This window comes from Mustela nivalis, assembly GCF_964662115.1.
Source record: "Mustela nivalis genome assembly, chromosome: 6".
NCBI classification, from domain to species: domain Eukaryota; kingdom Metazoa; phylum Chordata; class Mammalia; order Carnivora; family Mustelidae; genus Mustela; species Mustela nivalis.
In genome coordinates this window covers 110,040,395-110,058,866 of record NC_139025.1, presented here as the reverse complement: position 1 = coordinate 110,058,866, position 18,472 = coordinate 110,040,395, and the positions used below count along the sequence as shown (strand labels likewise).

At 37.0% G+C, this 18,472-nt stretch overlaps 1 protein-coding gene across 4 annotated transcripts in view; it reads right to left on the bottom strand.

Annotated features, from left to right (window-relative positions):
- The window catches only part of NEDD4 (NEDD4 E3 ubiquitin protein ligase), a 125,376-nt gene that overhangs the window by 57,702 nt on the left and 49,202 nt on the right, over window positions 1–18,472 (bottom strand). The window contains exon 1 of one of the 4 annotated variants that reach the window (XM_082733828.1): window positions 13,590–17,648. The exons of the other annotated variants lie outside the window; for them this stretch is intronic. Coding sequence (XP_082589954.1) covers window positions 13,590–15,149 — 1,560 coding nt within the window. The 5' untranslated portion in view covers window positions 15,150–17,648. Of the gene's footprint in view, window positions 1–13,589; window positions 17,649–18,472 lie in introns of those variants that run through there. 4 annotated transcript variants of the gene reach the window in all.

Genomic DNA, 18,472 nt, shown 5'->3' with positions numbered 1-18,472 from the left:
TACTGTAATGGTGCACAGATACATGCCATTATAATCTGTCCAAACCCACAGCATGTACACCACCAAGAGTGAACACTAAATTCAACTCTGGACTCTGGAGGGTAACAATGTGTCAGTGCGGGTTCATGAATTGTAATAAATGTTCCACTCTGGCCCAGGCTGTTGGTAATGGGGGAGGCTACATGTTTCAGAGTAGGAGGTTATAGGAAACCCTGGCCTTCTGTTCACTATGCTGTGAATCTAAAATTGCTCTAAAAAATAAAGTGCATTAAATAAAAACAACACCAACTGAGGCAATTTGGAACTCTTTAGTTTACAAACTGAAAAGAAAGAATCTATCATCTATGGCTAGAAGCTGACTCTATCAATGACATAAAGTCACTAAAATAGTATCCAAATCACTGTTTTCAATGTGGCATTTAAAAAAAAAAGTGATAGGATCAGCTTCTTTAAAACTGTAAGTTGTACATTAAGAGTAGCTTTGTGGGCGCCTGGGTGGCTCAGTGGGTTAAGCCGCTGCCTTTGGATCAGGTCATGATCTCAGTGTCCTGGGATGGAGCCCCGCATCGGGCTCTCTACTCAGCAGGGAGTCTGCTTCCCTCTCTCTCTCTGCCTGCCTCTCTGCCTACTTGTGATCTCTCTCTGTCAAATAAATAAATAAAATCTTAAAAAAAAAAAAAAAAGAGTAGCTTTGTGGCCCACAAATTGGGCTTTCTAGCTGCTACTTATCTCCTGCCATGAATTTGCTGTATAATTCTTATTTATTTCTGTATTTCTTCTGTACATCTAGTATTGATGTAGTTTTTCCCCCAAGAATATGCATATCAAAATTGAGTCTAAGAAAAAAGAGCTGTGCTTTAGTTCGTAATAAGGCTTTGAAAAAACCATATTCCTTTAAAAATGTATTTTGATCTTTGATCAAGTCTTATGAAGAAGTGCTTCCCCAGATTTCTAGTCTGGATTTTTGTGTTATAGTTGACCATTGAATAACACAGGTTTGAACTACACAGGTCCACTTAAATGTGAATATTTTTTATAAATACAGTACAATACTATAAGTGTATTTTCTCTTCCTTCTGATTTTCTCAATAACAACTTTTCTCTGGCTTACTTTAAGAATATAGTATATAGACAAACCATAAGTGACTCTTAATCTCACAAAACAAACTGAGGGTTGCTGGGGGGAGGGGGTTTGGGAGAAGGGGGTGGTATTATGGACATTGGGGAGGGTATGTGTTTTGGTGAGTGCTGTGAAGTGTGTAAACCTGGTGATTCACAGACCTGTACCCCTGGGGATAAAAATATATGTTTATAAAAAATAAAAAATTATATTTTAAAAAAAAAAGAATATAGTATATAATACATATAAAAATAACATATAAAATATGTGTTAATTAGCTGTCAATCAGCAAGACTTCCACAGTCAACAGTAGATTATAAGTAGTTAAGTTTTGGGGGTATCAAAAGTTATATGCAGATTTTCAACTGCACGGTGACTGATGGGGGGAGTGGCACCCTTAACCCCTATATTGTTCAAGGGTGAACTGTGCTTTTTACATTTTTATTATTATTTTTAAGATTTTAATTATTTATTTTAGAGAGAGCGAGCAGGAGGGAGGGGCAGAGGGAGAAGGAGAAGCAGACTGTGCTGAGTGTGGAGCCCAACATGTGGCTCAATCCCAGGACCCTGAGATCAGGACCTGAGCCAAAACCAAGAGTCAGATGCTTAACTGCTTGCACCACCCAGGTGCCCCAAACAGTGTTTTTGTTATTGTTGTTTTAACGGTGTTTTTTAAATATGGTCTTTTCATGCACTTTCTATTACTTAATTATTAACCTGGATTCTTAAATGTGTATATGATTCACTTTATATACATATAAAACAACAATTATTATGTTACACAATGTGGTACTTTTCAGTTTACAATGTACCTTCACGTAGTCTCACCACAAATTATAAGGTAGATAATAGCTGCTTTTTACTGAGCACCATTTATCTGCCAAACAGACATGAAATTTTCAGTCCTCAAGTAACTCTGCCAAGTTTCATAAATTTCATACTTCATAAATATGAAGTTAAAACTCAGAGAAGCATTAAGAGGAATAAGAGGAATTAATATAGCTAATTCATCATAGTGTACATTTTCATTCTACCCAGGGATGAAGAATGTGGGTATCCTAGACGTTTAAACCCTAAATGCAGATTTGCAGTGATTTAAAATTGAGGTAAGGTGTAGTTTAGGTGATAAATTCCAGTCCTAAGTCCTAACTATAACCTTTTAGTTTTAGGTTCCAAAGTGAAAGCCTCAATTTTATTGGTAACAAATATATTATCAAAAATTATCTGGTTAAAGAAACAGAAAATTCCATGGTAAATAATTGACATGCTCAGCCCCAAAGTGAAATAAACATCATAAAGGAGATGAAGACTTAGGCAGACACAAGCTAAAGGAGAGGTAACCATCTTGAGCTATGTCATTAATAAAACGATCCCGATGACTTAGGTAGAGTTCTAGTCAAAACAGTTTAGAACTAGTGTTAATTTTGTTAAGTGTGAAACTGTACTGTAGTTTTCATATATTTAAAAGGTCCTTAATCCATTACAGATGAATTCTGAAGTATTTATGGTAAAATTATATGATGTATGGGATTTACTGAAAAAAAGAAAAAAGAAAGAAAATCCAGGAGAAAAAAGGGAGGGGAAAGATGGATGACATGACTGGCAATATGTTGATTACAGCTGAAACTGGAGTTTACTGGGGGCACACAGTGTGTTTGAAATTTTCCATAATGAAAGTTGAAATGTAATTGAACAAAAGGTAGGTAGTTTATAACAATTACTGAAGAAAAAGAACATAATAAAATTCATAAACTGTGTTAAAGGAGGTAGAAATATATTGTATGTGTTATTTGATCAATAAAATTAATCAGGGGGTACCTGGCTGACTCATTTGGTGCACCACGTGACTCTTGATCTTGGGGTTGTAAGTTTGTGCCTCCTGCAGGGTGTAGAGATTATTTTAAAATAAAATCTTAAATAAAATAAAATCTTTAAAAATAAATAAAATTAAATTAATCAGAAAGAACAGAGTAACTAAAAATGCTGGGTCACAAATCAAAAGAATAGAAAAAGAAATATTTGAAAGATAAACTGGTTCTCCAGTAATATGTTTAAATAATAATCCCCACACTTAATTTTCACTCAACAATGGCAATAAGAAAGGACCTGGACTCACAGATACAGGGTTAAAAAGATTTCTTAGTTAAAAAAAAAATCATAATTTAAAAATGTTTTAGTTTTAAATTTTTAATATTTTTATTTTTAATATTTAAAAAATTTAAGTATTTTTTAAATTATAAAAAATTAAAAAGTTTAAAAAATCATAATTAAAGTTTCAAGTTCAAGTGATAGCAAGCATCCAAGATCATATTCCACTAGGAGGCCATGACCATTACCTCTTTCTTCTTTTCCTCAAACATATTTTTAATAGTCTATTCTCTTCCACAGGGTGATATTCATGGGTATTACATTTAAATGGATTGCCAAGAATGTAAAAGGTTAGGAAATATGTTAAGGAAATCACATATTCTATTACAAAGAATGTTTAATTTAGTCTTTCTAAGTGTATCTTCACTTCTAGAATATACACAATGTATATTCAGACAATAGGTATGAAAATCAGATACCTCACCTACTGTAAGTTAATTGAGGTACTAACAGTACCTTAAGGATTTGGTAAGTAAATATCACTCTTAAGGTGTTTACCAAACTGAACTAACTCAGCTTAAGAATCTAAAGAAATCCCCTTCATCCATAGTTTATCACTAATCATGGCTAGGGAACATAACTAGGTGGGGAGCCTGAGTGGCTCAGTTGATTAAGCATCCAACTCTTGATCTCAGCTCGGGTCTTGATCTCAGGGTCACAAGTTCAAGCCCTGTGTTGGAGCCTATGTTTAAAAAAAAAAAAAAAGGACCATAACTTGGCAATCATGGAAGCTTCTTTTGTGGAGGAAACAAACTGAACTCTGAGAAAAAACGTTGAGATACTAACAGTCAGAAGTCTCCCAGCAATGAAGCCTACCAGTTTAAAAAGCCCCACCCAATTACAGAGTCTCCAGATCACTTAGTAGTGACTCATTCTCAAATATGAAGAGACAGCCAAGGTTCACCAGACACCTGAAGGAAAATGTTCAATAACAAAGAGAAACAGAAAACAATAAGCAAAAGGACCCATAAGAACCATTGACAATGCAGGATTCATAACAACCCTTAAAAAAAAAACAAAACCGGAAACAAACAAACAAACAAACAGAAAAAAAGCTGAAGTAAAATATTTTCAAAGAAATAAGAGATTATATTTATGAAACTAGAATAAGAATAGGAATCACCAGAAAATAAGATAGAACTTTAGAAATTTAAATAACCAAAATTTAAAATTAAAGAGAAGTGGTAACTTGGGGGGAAATCTTCCAGAAAGAATTGGAAGAATAGGAGGCAAAAACAAACAAACAAATAAACAACAACAACAAAAATCACCAGAAAACGGGAGAGAAAAGTAAATTATGGGAGCAATCCAAGAGATGTATACTTTGGCTCACTGGAATTCTAGGAAGAAAGAACAAGAGAAAACGGTAGAAAGGGAATTTTCAAAGAAGTAACACCTTATTTTTAAAACAGGCACATGTTATCTTGATAAAAATTTAAATTCGTTAAAAATTAGATAGGTAATCACATATCTCAGAGTTTAGGTGCTCACCTACCTGAAGTAGGTACATGGACATTATTATATGCTATACTATATTGTCCTCTAGTTGTATTTTTTTTTTTAAATAGATTCTGCTGTCTTCTCACCTAAACTGTAAACTCTTCAAAGCCAGGAATTATATTTCCTACTCACGGCAGGCACATATTCTATTTCTGATAAATACTTGTTAAACTCATTTGCTTTGAAGATGACTTTGGTTTCCATTAAGCTCTATGACTCTTTAAGAAGGTTCTGTCTTTCAGCCTTGATGAAAAACGTAAAGGTCATTCTTGGCTGAAACAGTTACTTGAAACTCCAGGAACGACTGAGAACCCAGTTCTGACATCGTTTGGAATGAAGTCACTCTATTAAACAATGATAAATTTAAAGCTGGTCAAATGGCCTTTGTTTAAATACCCTTTAAAGTTTTAGCCCATTCAATCTTCTTTTCAGAAAACTTAATCTGAGCCTCCATCCAGACACATAGCTCTATGGTACCAGTTAGTGGAATATGTAGGCTATGAATCAGACTCCACTGTGGAAACTAATCCTTGAGTCACGATCGTAATATTCCATTGGCATCCACCCCAGGGACAAGGTATTCATTTAAGAGTGCTGCTCTTTCATGCGAAGGCTGAAGCGTCAAGTAGCTCCCAGTCATCATTACAGGCATCCCTTAAATATCCTAGTTTGGTGATCTGTTTGAGCAAGGCTGTCTGGTCACCCTCATCTATCAGGATTCTACAGTCATCTGTACCATTCTAAAGGGTCCCTTTGTTTTGGTTATTAATTTAATAAATATTTACTGAGTGTCAGTTTTGAGCTAGGTACAGGGAATATAGCAATGAGTAAGACAAAAAGTCCCCGATTCAGGGACTTACATCCCAGTAAAGTAGAACCCAGAAAAGTTTACCCATGATTAAGTCTAGAAAATTTATAATTCCTTGTCTGCTTGCTTGCCTATCTATTTCTATCTCCCCATCTTTAACTATTTTTTTGCTATACTTCTGTTTCCCCACTTCTTACCTGAAATGTTTAAGATCTTATTAGGCTCCCTGAAATTAGGCTAAGCCACAAGCAGCTACAAAGTCTACAAAAACCAGCTACCAAGATTTCTTACAGTGCTCCAATGGGAGGACAGGTCCTAAGTTTTCATGTCCTGCTTTATATCTGAGAAGTAATAAATACTTTTAAGAAGCATAACAAAGTTGTATGTAATGAATCTCTAAATTTTCTCCTTATAGAACTATCAAAAGGATAGTTCATAAGTAAGCACTGATTATATATGGTTTTTCAATTCATTACACAAACCAGTGCAAGATTTCTTGGTAGTACCCTAATTGGTGCTGCTATAGGAAAGTATATTGAGGATGTGAGGGCGATCTGGCTGCGACATCTGTCACCCCATTGATCGCCAGGGTTGATTCGGCTGATCTGGCTGGCTAGGCGGGTGTCCCCTTCCTCCCTCACCGCTCCATGTGCGTCCCTCCCGAAGCTGCGCGCTCGGTCGAAGAGGACGACCTTCCCCGATAGAGGAGAGGACCGTTCTTCGGTCAAGGGTATACGAGTAGCTGCGCTCCCCTGCTAGAACCTCCAAACAAGCTCTCAAGGAAAGTATATTGAAAAGATTCAAAATGTTCATAAAGGAGATAGACGATATCGCTTGAAAAAGCCAAAATATTTAAGAAATATATAATATTTCAATTGTGAATTTTTCAAATCTCATGCTGAGAGCGGGGGAAAAAAACTAATGTAGGCAACAGTTTTAAAAAGAACATAGACCAGAATTAGAGCCGTTATAAATTTAAGAGCTTTCCTTAAGTAGAACCACAAATGTTATAGACTAATATTTTTAAATTCTTAAATGAAACTAAAATGTAATCCTGGAAAATTTAATAGAATTCTGCAAGAGTCATAGTAAAGTTCTTTTATAAAGCAGGTAGGCAATCTTGCCCTTGAATGTTTCTTGGTCCAAACAACCTCTTCTTCTATATTACATGGTCTCAATCAATAATGAGTCTAATGCCTAAGTAGACTTAAAATTCATTGCAAATTATTTTGGCCCTGGCTACAGTATATCTGTAGCTCTGCTGTATGTAAAAGTGGGAGAAAGACTCATCAGATACTTCAACTATAAATTGTTCTCATAAAAGAATATCATCAAAGTGTGTTTGAGAAATTAGCAGCATTGATATGACTTCAGAGCTTGTTAAAAACATGGAACTCTCAGACATCCCAGACCTATAGAACCAGAATCTGCCTTTTAATAAGATCTCCGGAGATGTGCATGGGCATGAAAATTTGAAAATTACTGGCCCAATTGACAACTTAAGGAATTTTCCAGTTGCAATCTTCAAAACATTAGAGGGCAGCTTGCCAAGAAAAATTTGAGAGAAAAAGGGAAAAAAAGGAAGTAGTCCTGGATAATATTATTTTAGCTATATCATAAAATGTCACACACTCAGCTTTTGTAAGAGGGACAAAAGACAAAAAATCAGTAAAGAATGTTTCTGTATTTATTTTTTTTAATTTTTTTTTTTTTAGATTTTTAATTTACTACTTATTTGACAGACAGAGATCACAAGTAAACAGAGAGGCAGGCAGAGACAGAGGAAGGGAAGCAGGCTTGCTGCCAAGCAGAGAGCCCAATGTAGGGCTCGATCCCAGGACCCTGGGATCATGACCTCAGCCGAAGGCAGAGGCTTTAACCCACTGAGCCACCCAGGCACCCAGAATGTTTCTGTATTTAACAAACAACTGAACTTAAAGAGATTGTCTATTGTACCACCAATATCCTTGATATAATTTTTTTTGTAATATTTTTTTCTATTAAGGCATATTACACAATGTTTCACAGTATGGTGGTTTTGTAACACACCTGAATCAAGAGAAAGCCTGATGTTCCCCCTCCTTCCCACCCCCACAGAAATCTAGGTCCTAACTAGAAAGATCATGGATTCTCTTGGTCAAGATGTTCTTTGTGTTACTAGCCCTAGAATTGAACTGCAAGGTACAAAAACAAGCTACCCACTTGCCCTTTCAAGTTCTCAGATCTGCTCTAGTTCTACCTAAGAAGCTTTGTGAAATCCCAGGGTTCGTAAAATTGCTTTTCAACAACTGCTCCCATGTCCGGACAGATTGGCTCATCTCTTGTCTTGAAATGCTTTCTTCCATTGCTAAGTGTCTGTCTTCATCTGACTATAGTCTTCCAGTCTCACACAGGGCAAACAAAGAATACAGAATCACACACTTGAGCAATACTTCAGGTATTTCCTGGACATGTTGACAAGATCACTGGTTCCCTTTCTTAGCACTCATTCACGCCTACTAACCACCCTGCTGACCTCAACACAGCCCCACACAGGGACTGTGCCCAGCCCCTTCTACCCAAACAGCCTCCTGGTTCTGTCTTCTCCTGGTCTATCTTGTTCACTGTCACCCAAATGCAAAGGGACAGTGGGTCTAGAAGGGGGAGGCCTCACAACAGCTAGTACACGGTGGGCTCCATATCCCAGAAGAAGCCCATGACAGAAAGACAGAGACGTCTATCTGGATGGTAGCCACCATCCTTGTAACCCTGACTTGCTTCCTATGGGGAGGCTCTGTTTTTGTTTCATCCCCTTTTTGGTGGCGGAGAGAGGAGGAGAAAGTTAAGAATGATACTGTTCAAAGTGAGCTGTGACTACTCAGGCAGCGTCAAGTTTGCACTCCTAACATGTTGTTTCTTTAATTTCAGATTACTGAATCTCCAGATCTGGTTTCACTGCTCATACTTGCTTATACTATAGTTCAAAGGCAAAAGAATGGAGAACTAGAAGCCCCGTCTTCCCCTAGAGACTAGGTTGCAATAGTCACATGGACAGAGAATTTGTGCATTTATATCCACCCAACACCATGTCTTCTGTATACCAACCGTTCAGTATATATCGTGCCCACACTGACTCATGCCTGTTTTAGAACACTGATATTTCTCTTCCTCACCTGTTTCATTCTCTCTTCCTCACCTGTTTCATTCTCTCTTCAGCCCGGCTTTCACGCTCTACCCCTGATCACACTGTTGCTGAAGTCCCCACAGACCTCCTAACCGCCACAGACCCGTGGGTTCTGTGGTCCTGCATGCTGCCTTCCTTGAATTGTATCTTCCCTTGACTTCTGGGCTTCCTGCTCTCCTGGCCTCTCTGCCTCTCCAGTGGCTCTTCTTAGTCTCCTGATCATCTCTTCTTCTGCTGTCCCCCATAGTCTATGGTTCCCAGAATTCTGATTTACCACCCCCTCCCATTGCACGTTTATGCTTTTTGGTTCACCCTTAGATAAGGCCCTGACTCTACTTGTAACTCCCGAGCTACATTTCCAGCCCTTGCTTCTCTCTGGAGCCCTGATCTTGTATCTCCACTAGCACCCAGGGGCGCCCTCTCAATACATGAACCTAATACCGCAGGATTTCTCCATTGTCCTCTCAATCCGCCCTTCTCCTGAATCCTCTCTCTTAGTTCATGACATCCCCTAGCAGCTAGCCTTGCATGTGCCGCTGCTTCTGCCTGGAGCAATGATTCTCAACAGGAATCAATTTTGCCCCTAGGGGACCTTTGGCAACATTTGGAGACGTTTTCTGATTGTCACAACTAGAAGAGAGGGGTGCTACGGGCATCTAAGAAGTGGAGGCCAGAGATACTGCTGGGCATCCTAAGGCACCAGACGGCACTCCCACAAGAAAAAGTATCCAGTCCAAATGTCAACAGTGCCGAAATTGAGAATCTCTACTCCAGAACACCCTCTTTGCTTTCTCTGCCTGGTGAACTCCAACTCACCTACCGAGACTCAGCTCAAATGTCACCACCTCCGTGAACTCTCCCTCTATCAACCAGGTCCTCTCCACCAGAAGAGTACTCTTGCACCTTTCTCACCTTCTCATACACACCTCTATTTTAGCACATCACCCGTTAGACTGAATTTCTGTGTGTTTACCAGCATATCTCTATTACTAGTATGGGAGCTCCCCCAAGGAGACCGTATTTTATTATCTTTTGTTCCCAGGGCTTGGGTCGGTGTCTGGCAAACAGTAGGCACTCAAATGTGTGCCAGATAAATGAATTAAAGAAATCATATCTACAGAGAAACTGGAAGTGTTTCTGAAGCAAACAACTCAGCTCCCTGAACCACTCTGAGATTAATAATCTGGTTCCTCTAGGGGGTGCCTGGGTGGTTCATGGGTTAAAGCCTCTGCCTTCGGCTCAGGTCCTGATCTCAGGGTCCTGGGATTGAGCCCCACATCAGGCTCTCTGCTCAGCAGGGAGCCTGCTTCCCCCCTGCCTCTCTGCTACTTGTGATTTCTTTCTCTCTGTCAAACAAATGAATAAGTAAAATCTTCTAAAAAATTTTAAAAAAATATTCTAGTTCCTCAGTTCTAAGAGATATGCATTCACAAGTGTACATCTCTTACCAAATTTCTAAAATGGGTCATTCACATTGTTGCATCACAGTTTTAGAGTCAATATTTATAAACTATATTAGTTTTTATAGGAAAGATTAAGTGTTGTTTAAAATAAATTTAACCAAATGTCTCTAAATAGTCTGCTAAAATTAACAGAACTGTGAAAATAATGGAACACTAAAACAAATACATATTTAAAACACTTATTTTAGAAGAACAACTAAGTAAATAATTAAAATGTGTCATCTTGAGATTAGTATTAAAGGCTTTTGAAATAATTGAGAAAGGGTTTTTTAAAGTTCTACCACACCAGGCTTAAACAATTTACCCACCCAGGATGAAGCAACAGGAAATGAAGAAAAGATCTGTAACATAAAGAAAAAATGGAAAGCCAAACTTTTGGATAAAAATGTGCATCTATGTGAAGAATGGAAGACATGTACAAACTTGTGCACAATGCTGAAGTACTTTATTTTATTTTATTTTATTTAGATTTTATTTATTTATTTGACAGACAGAGATCACAAGTAGGAAGAGAGGCAGGCAGAGAGAGGGGAAAGCAGGCTCCCCGCTGAGCAGAGAGCCCGATGCGGGACTCGATCCCAGGACTCTGGGATCATGACCTGAGCCAAAGGCAGAGGCTTTAACTCACTGAGCCACTCAGGCACCCTGCTGAGGTACTTTAAATAATAGGATAACAAAATCTCTGAGCATCCTAACAACATAGGTGATTTAGAGAACAACAGACAGGAGAAAATAAAGTAACAACTGAGTAAACTGTCCATAGAGTTTAGAAAACTGAAGAGTCATTTTTATAACTAGATAAAAACTATTTCTTGACTGAGCTGACAAAATATTACAGACAATGTTAAAACATCAACTACCTACTTTCATGTCAAATGTCATTACCCAAGCCTTTACAAAAGTAATATTGTATTTCAGCAAGTGTATATAAGAAACATATGCCAGTTATTGTTATGTTCTTTGATAGCAAATAAATAAAATAAACATTATCACACAGACTACAAAGTCCCATTTTCATTCAAAGTTGTAAACACAGAACAGAGCCCTGTTGCAGACACAGGTAAAAGTTCTCACTAGATTTTAAAACATTAGCCATTAATGAGTGGTTACTATAGAGAGCTAGAAACGGGATATTATGCTGCTGGAGACTGGTAGCTAAACACATAAGAAAAGAATTTCTAGACTCTCAGGGCTTTAAAAACCAGGGTCCCTGACCAAAGCAGTGATTTAATTTCACGGCTGCTTGGTACAGATAGCTGACATTACTAAATGCTACTCTAATATCAACTTGTTAAATGTGAATCCAGACTCAGCATATCAGAATACTAACCCAGACTAACTGGAGTCATGGGAAATATTTTGGGAGCTGTTTATTTATAAATGAGTTACAATACACCACTATAATTAGATTAATATATAATTATTGATAAACACAGGATTATTTCTAAAATCCCTGTATTGTTGCCACTGCTAAGTTTAGGAAAAACAACATTCGCATTTTCCTTTTAAAATAAGCCTTTACCAATCAATTAGATCAATTTAGATCTAGTTTATGTTGAATTTAGTGGTTACAGCATTGCTTACCAATACTTTTATGTAGAGTTGCTTAATAAACATTAAATGGAGGAACAAATTAAAGCTCTCCAGAAGCTTACACATTTCTGAACTATTTAAAATCCAATAATCTCCCAAAAAACAGAATGTGCACAAAGCTAGACATTTGGCTGTCACAAAAAAAAATATTTAAGTTAGCTTACCTACATTAAATAAAAAACAATAAAAGTGTGTATTTTTTTTTGCTATGCAAAAGGCATTTAGTCACACTTTATGAAAAAACATTAAAAATACCTCTTTTTACTAGCATTAACAACAAGCTATAATATTACCACAAAATCAACTATTTTAAGGCTATGTCTATAAATACATTTATCTATAAATATTTCTAGTTTAATTATTCCTTTCAGATTTATTTCCTTAAATGTAAGATAAGTTTACAAGGCACATGTAATTCAATTAGCAAATTATTAATATGTTTCTTTATAATGTCACTTCATTGTTTTCTTTCAGGAGGCAAAACAGTTCCATGGATTATCATCCTCTAAAAACTAGTTTCTTTAAAAGTCTTATAAATAAAATTATCCTAAAATATCAATCAGAATGTGAAATCTGATCTTTATTCATCTTCAGTAAAGTAGTTGCTGATATTAACACCTGGGTATTAGGCAACAATAATTACATTTATGAAATTTGAAAAGAGAGAAAACTATCAATTACTTAATATTTTATTTACCTAAAGCCACTTGCCCAGAAGTAAAAAAAAATTTTTTTTAAATATAGATACTGAGTTATATAAACACAGATAAACAGATAAGATTTTTTTTTCCCCCTAAACTATTATGTACTGTCATCTAGAATTGGTTGAGCCAGAAAAAAATTTTAATTTCCTGGAATCTGGCAAGACCTTCCAAATACAGAAATTTTAAAATCTACTTAAGTTCAAATACTTTGGAAAATCTAGTTAAGTTCAAATACTTTGGAAAGACTCAATTACATAAAAAACTATTTTGGTTAAGATGATTAGAGTTAAATGACTAATAAACAAAATTATCAAAATAACAAATTACTAAGGTAACTAGAAGAGTATGGGAAACACCTAGCAATTGAAACCAAATTCAAAAAATATAAAATTTATAATTCAATATTGTTGAAAGACCGAGTTACATTTTAGAAGCAGTCTTAACTGGTAGCTAAAGGAAAATTGGGTGGAAACAAAATTCCTGTGGTTAAGGGTATATACAAATGCAAATGCCATTTATTTTTCCTCTGCTTTAAACATGCAGAATAATCGTTTTTATCAATGTTCTACTAAATACACATATTTTAGAGAAACATTTTCTTTGCGTTCATTTGGGACAACATTTTTACATTTTTATGTAGGTTTTTTATTGTTTAATATTCTAAATAAGCATTCTATATTTTACTTATTTCACAATGATTAAAGGGGGTGAATACTGAATGAAGATTTTTGAAAGAGGAATAAAATCTGGAGTTAGACATAAAAATGCTATGTTCCTTAAAGAAAAAAATATACCAAGGTAAAAATGTTATGAAATAAGTTATTACTTAAAGCTTGTTTTTGTGCTACAGAAATGTTTCATGCCTTAAATCACTTTGGAAAGATTTCTTCTTTCTTTTCAATACAAATTCCAATACTGGTAAAATAACAGATTGATAAACTATTGGGGGTCCTTCAGATTTGCAAATACAAAAATTATGACTATAAAACACTTGCTAGCTAAGTCATAATAAATTTTAACCAAATATTTCATAAAGCTTTTCTGGTATAAATGAACATTTACCAAGACCCAAAGACCAAAGGAAACTTACCTCATAAGAATGTTTTAAAGAATCAGATAGTTCATTTGTGAAATCTCTGTTACTGTCTCTTGATAAATTATCAACTTTATCTTCATTTCCAGATGCAAACTTTATGAGTAACTGTGATGGTCCCCCCTTGGAACAATTGTGTTTAAGGCTGGATAAACAGGAAACATTTGGGTAAGTTCCTCCCAATGAAATACTTCTTTGTAAAACAGCATGGTTTTTGTTTATCTGTAAATTTGGTCTTTCCAACTGTCCATTGATATTTATTTGGTAATCTATGTTTTGAGAGGATGGTAAATGTGCAGATGTCCTGTGCATAAGCTTAATGCACTCTGAATCAGAAGGAAGCTTCATTTCTGACATCTCTGGTTTACAATCACCATTTGCTGTTTCACAATCTAATGTCGTTGCTTTTTGTTGGGTGAAGTGCACAGAGACACAGGAATATCCTTCAGGTGACTTTTCACAGGCAGGTTGATTAGGACTATTACGTGCAACAGCAATTCTCTTTTGTAATGAGCCCTTCCTGTGAAGTGCTCGTATGTCTCTTCCTTCCCCGGGAGTACACATTGTTTTCGATAACCGAAGCCCATTGACAGCTGTGGAAAGAAATCCCTTAGCACTAGTCCCATCCTCGCTGTGGGCAATTTCACTAGGAGAAATAATAAACTGGTGTGAGGTCTGATAGGATCCTTTGCTTGGAAGAATCTCTGTACTTGTGGGAGAAGTTGGTGGGGTATTTGAGGGACTCCGAGGAAAAATGACTAAAGATGAACAACGTTTTAGTGGAATTTTTGAGTTCCTGCTCACTGGCAATTTCATAATTTCTAGTCCACGCTCCGAGTCATCCTGGACAAAAGGAACAGTACTTGGGCTTCTTGAGAAAATTTCACATGGAGTCGTGTTCCTGTTTGGCACACTTCTATTGGAGGTGCCGTCGGAAGGGACATTTCCACCCAAAAAAGGATCATCCGTTGGTGGAAAAGGAGAACCACTGCTGTCGCTGATGGTACTGTTTGTGTAGGAACCACTGCTCGTGATACTGGTGCAGGACCCATAATCACTACCGTTGCTGCTGGAAGACCCATTCTCACTGGTGGAAAAGTTGCTAAGGCTACGGCTGCGAAGGGCAGGACTGCTCACAAGGTCACCATCACTCACAGGGTTCAGTTCGTTCTCAGCCACAGCACTGTGCTCCATGCCGTCCCTCAAGACACACATCCACGAAGCATCCTCCCCATCAGCTAAGACACTACTAGGCTGGAGACATCCACTGTACCTTGTTGGCTGTAGTGAAATCTGCAGACAGCTGCTCTTTTTATTAACATTTTCAGGTGAAGGCACAGATGGTCTTTCCTGAGTCTTAATGCTTCCCTGCATCAACGGAGCTCGTGCCGTCGGTCTAGGAGTCAGCTTCATTTGCACAACGTTAGACGTTGAAATCCGGCTTGGTCTCTTGAAGCACATGTGAACACTGCTCTCCAAGTCATCTCCGGAGCTTTCTGACAAAGGGTAAGTATTGCTTCTTCGGGCTGCAAAGTGCAATCGTAAGCTTTGTGCCATTTGTTCTCATTTCCAAACATGTTAAGGGCTGAAAGTCATAACAAAGATCTCTGTTGGTAGACAGGCTAGCGGCAGCTGGGCTGCATCAGAGGAAAAAAATCATTTGTGGTGCCTGAAAGAGCTCTGAAGTAGCAGTTTTTCTCCTAAGTAAAACCTTAGATACCAGATATCATAGAAAGAAAAAGACGACCCATTCCTGGGACTGACGTTTCCACATATTTTGAATTGCTTGTAGTCAAAATGCCTTCACTTACAAAGCACTTGATTTCCAGCGACCTTTCAGCTGAGCTCAGCTGCAGCGCACTGCCTCAAACACTGCCAACCTTGTTTCAATTATACCTTCTCCAATTTGCATGAATGAGTAACACAAGAACAACAATCTTCTAGCATTTCAAGTTGAAACAGTGTTTTTTTCACTTCTGCTCTACTAAATGAACATTTAACCATGTGAATCACAGCGCCTATACTTTCCCCAGCAGTTTGACCACTAATATTTTTACCCAGAGGGATAGAATTACAGGAAGTTGGTAGGAATGAAACCCCATGTAATTGAGTATCAAATCAAGGATTGAATTTCCAAAGAACAGCCAAACTAGGGATCTCGTCAAGTTAGTTAGTGCAGAAAGGCATATATTCTGTTTTTGTTTTTTTGTTTTTTTTTTTAATGTGTGAATTCAACAGACGTATAAATTCAGAAGTACCAAAACTTTGGGGTGAATTAAAACAGACGCATTAAATCAGATAGATAAATAGTTTAGCTTCCAAAACACTACTTATGAAAAGTGAAAGCTTAAGGATAGAAATACAAAATTAGCCTAGTAATACTATTGAAAAATTGAGCATAGGTCTGAGAAAGAAAAGTTTTAAGAGAAGCTGTCACCAAGCATTTTCTCCTGTAATTTTAAGGCCTTTTCCAGCCAAGTAGTACAGTCTTTAAATGATGCCATTTATATTTTGACTATTAAAACTCTGCCAAGAAATAGCCTAGGCAAACATTCCATTAAAAATATATGCAGATTAGACAGAAAAACTATACCCCAATATAGTTAGAGCACACCAGATATTTTATTCCACTGTCTCTGCAATTCATTCACTTAAGAGAGTGGTATGGTAAGTAAAGAAGTCAAAAAAGGATTTAACACATCAAATAAACATATCTCAATGCCAATTCTGTTCTGAAAATTCTAAGAGCTCTTTGCTGGCCCCTACTGGTGTGTTGAAACAATCCACTAAGCTGTTTGATATTTATAAAGAATACAAACCAAACCGTGCGGCACATTTCTTTATATAAACAAAGTACATACTTGTTTACATTTTTGAATACTAGCTTGCCCTAGAGGTGGAATTACTTACTACTGCTGATAAAACTCCCACAGTAGAGAACAGTAGACGGTTTGTCCTCCTAGAGGTTGTGATTTTGTATATATATTTTTTCTGCTTTGTATTTATTTAACCTTTACTTTATTTTCAGTTTACTAGGTAATAAAAGTTTAATATTTTAATTTCTCCCCTAAATGTCATAGACCAAGGTTGGTATTCTATTTGAAAGAAACAAATTTATTTTTAAATAATACTCTAGGGTATATTTAAACCCCTTACCTGAATTTTATAGCTGGAACTCCAGTAATAAATATATACTGGCTCATTCATAGGAAAGTAAAAAGTAAAATAGTTCAGTTGTTTACACCACATGGTACTACACCCAAGTTGTATTTTTCTAAGTAAGATTTTTTTTTCTAAGTAAAAGTAAATATGTAAAACATATACTTGTACTTTGTTTAAAAAAGAAAATGCCTTAAGATAGATCTGTTCTCAATCATAATTTTCTAAACAGTATTTTTAATCAATTAGAATATGATGAAATAGAAATATGGAATTTATGAAATTATGTTTCTGACTAGGATGATATAGTACTATATTTCAGAATATGTACAATAAATGTAAACTTAGCAATAAAATTATTATGTAATTTTGGTTTTATATAACCTACCTCCTTTTGGATTTTACAGACTTCAGTAAGTATTCCCTTATAATCCTCTCTCTTTATAGAAGAAAGGGTTTCCATCTTTTCACCTTGTCTTCAAATGACTTTAGCTTTTCTTCCTCAACTAAGTTAGGGGTCTCATAACTCAAAGAAGGGAACACATCTAAGAGGCTAATTAATGAGATCTAACTGCTCATGCCTGTGGCCTAAAACATCTAGTTAACAGGCAAAGCTCCTCTGGTTGTTGATATAACTGAGCCTCAGGTATTTGGCTAGATAAATGTTTTCTCTTTGGTAAGCTTCACTAGAAGCTTCAGTCTCAAGAACCCCAACTAGATTTCAAGCTTGCAGAGTGCCAGGACCATAACTACACTTTTCTTCTGATCTTCCTGGGCTCGTGCTGGGCACCGAGTAAGCACAAAGTAGCACCAGAGAGAAATCTGGATGGATGGATGGATGGATGGATGGTCACCACACTTACTCTGACTGCCTAAAGCTTTCTTTCAGGATTTTTTTTTTTTAAGTTGATCCAGCTATCACTTCTGAAGAAATATCAAAAAGGACCGCAGCTGGACAAGAAGGGATGATGATTGAAAGTTTTCAGAGGGTTTCAGCCAAGGAAGAAGAAGGTGAGAGAATCACATGCACTTCTCAGCCTGCCAGTCTGAGTTTCAACCGTTAGAGAGGCTCAACAGGGTGTGTTGCTGGCTCTGGGCTGGGACTCCCTGGGATCTGTCCCACCATCACAGCAGGCAAGTGGAGAACTGGCGACAAAATGCAGCCCCTTAGTCAGATATTCCAAAAGAGGAGTGTAACCCCAAACTTAAGTGGAGAAGAGCTGGAGAGCAGTGACGGCCCTCATCTGGGAGGGATCTATGCAAGTCCTGAAGAATTTCACCTTCTGGAATGAAATGAATAATGTGTGAGGATCAGACTGAAGCTCAGGGCCCCACATTCTGAGGAGTTTGGTTATTGATGATCTACATAGAAAACAATGCGATGATCGACCGACTCTGGATAACCCTCATCACTGACTGGAACTCTGAAGGCCGAAGTCCACTCTGATGATTGATTGTACGTGTCAACTTGGCGAGGCTCTTTAGCCCAGTTTTTTGGACAAACGGCAGTCTAGATGTTGCTAGGAAGGTATTTTTTCAGATGTGATTAATATTTAAATCGGTAGATTTTGAGTAAAGCAGATGACCCTCCATCACGTGGTCATCCTCTTTAACAACTAAAGGCCTTAAGAGCAAAGACAGATTTGCTGAAGAAGAAGCAATTCCACTTCAAGATTACATACATCAAGATTACAACTGCCTGAGTTTCCAGCTTGCTGGCC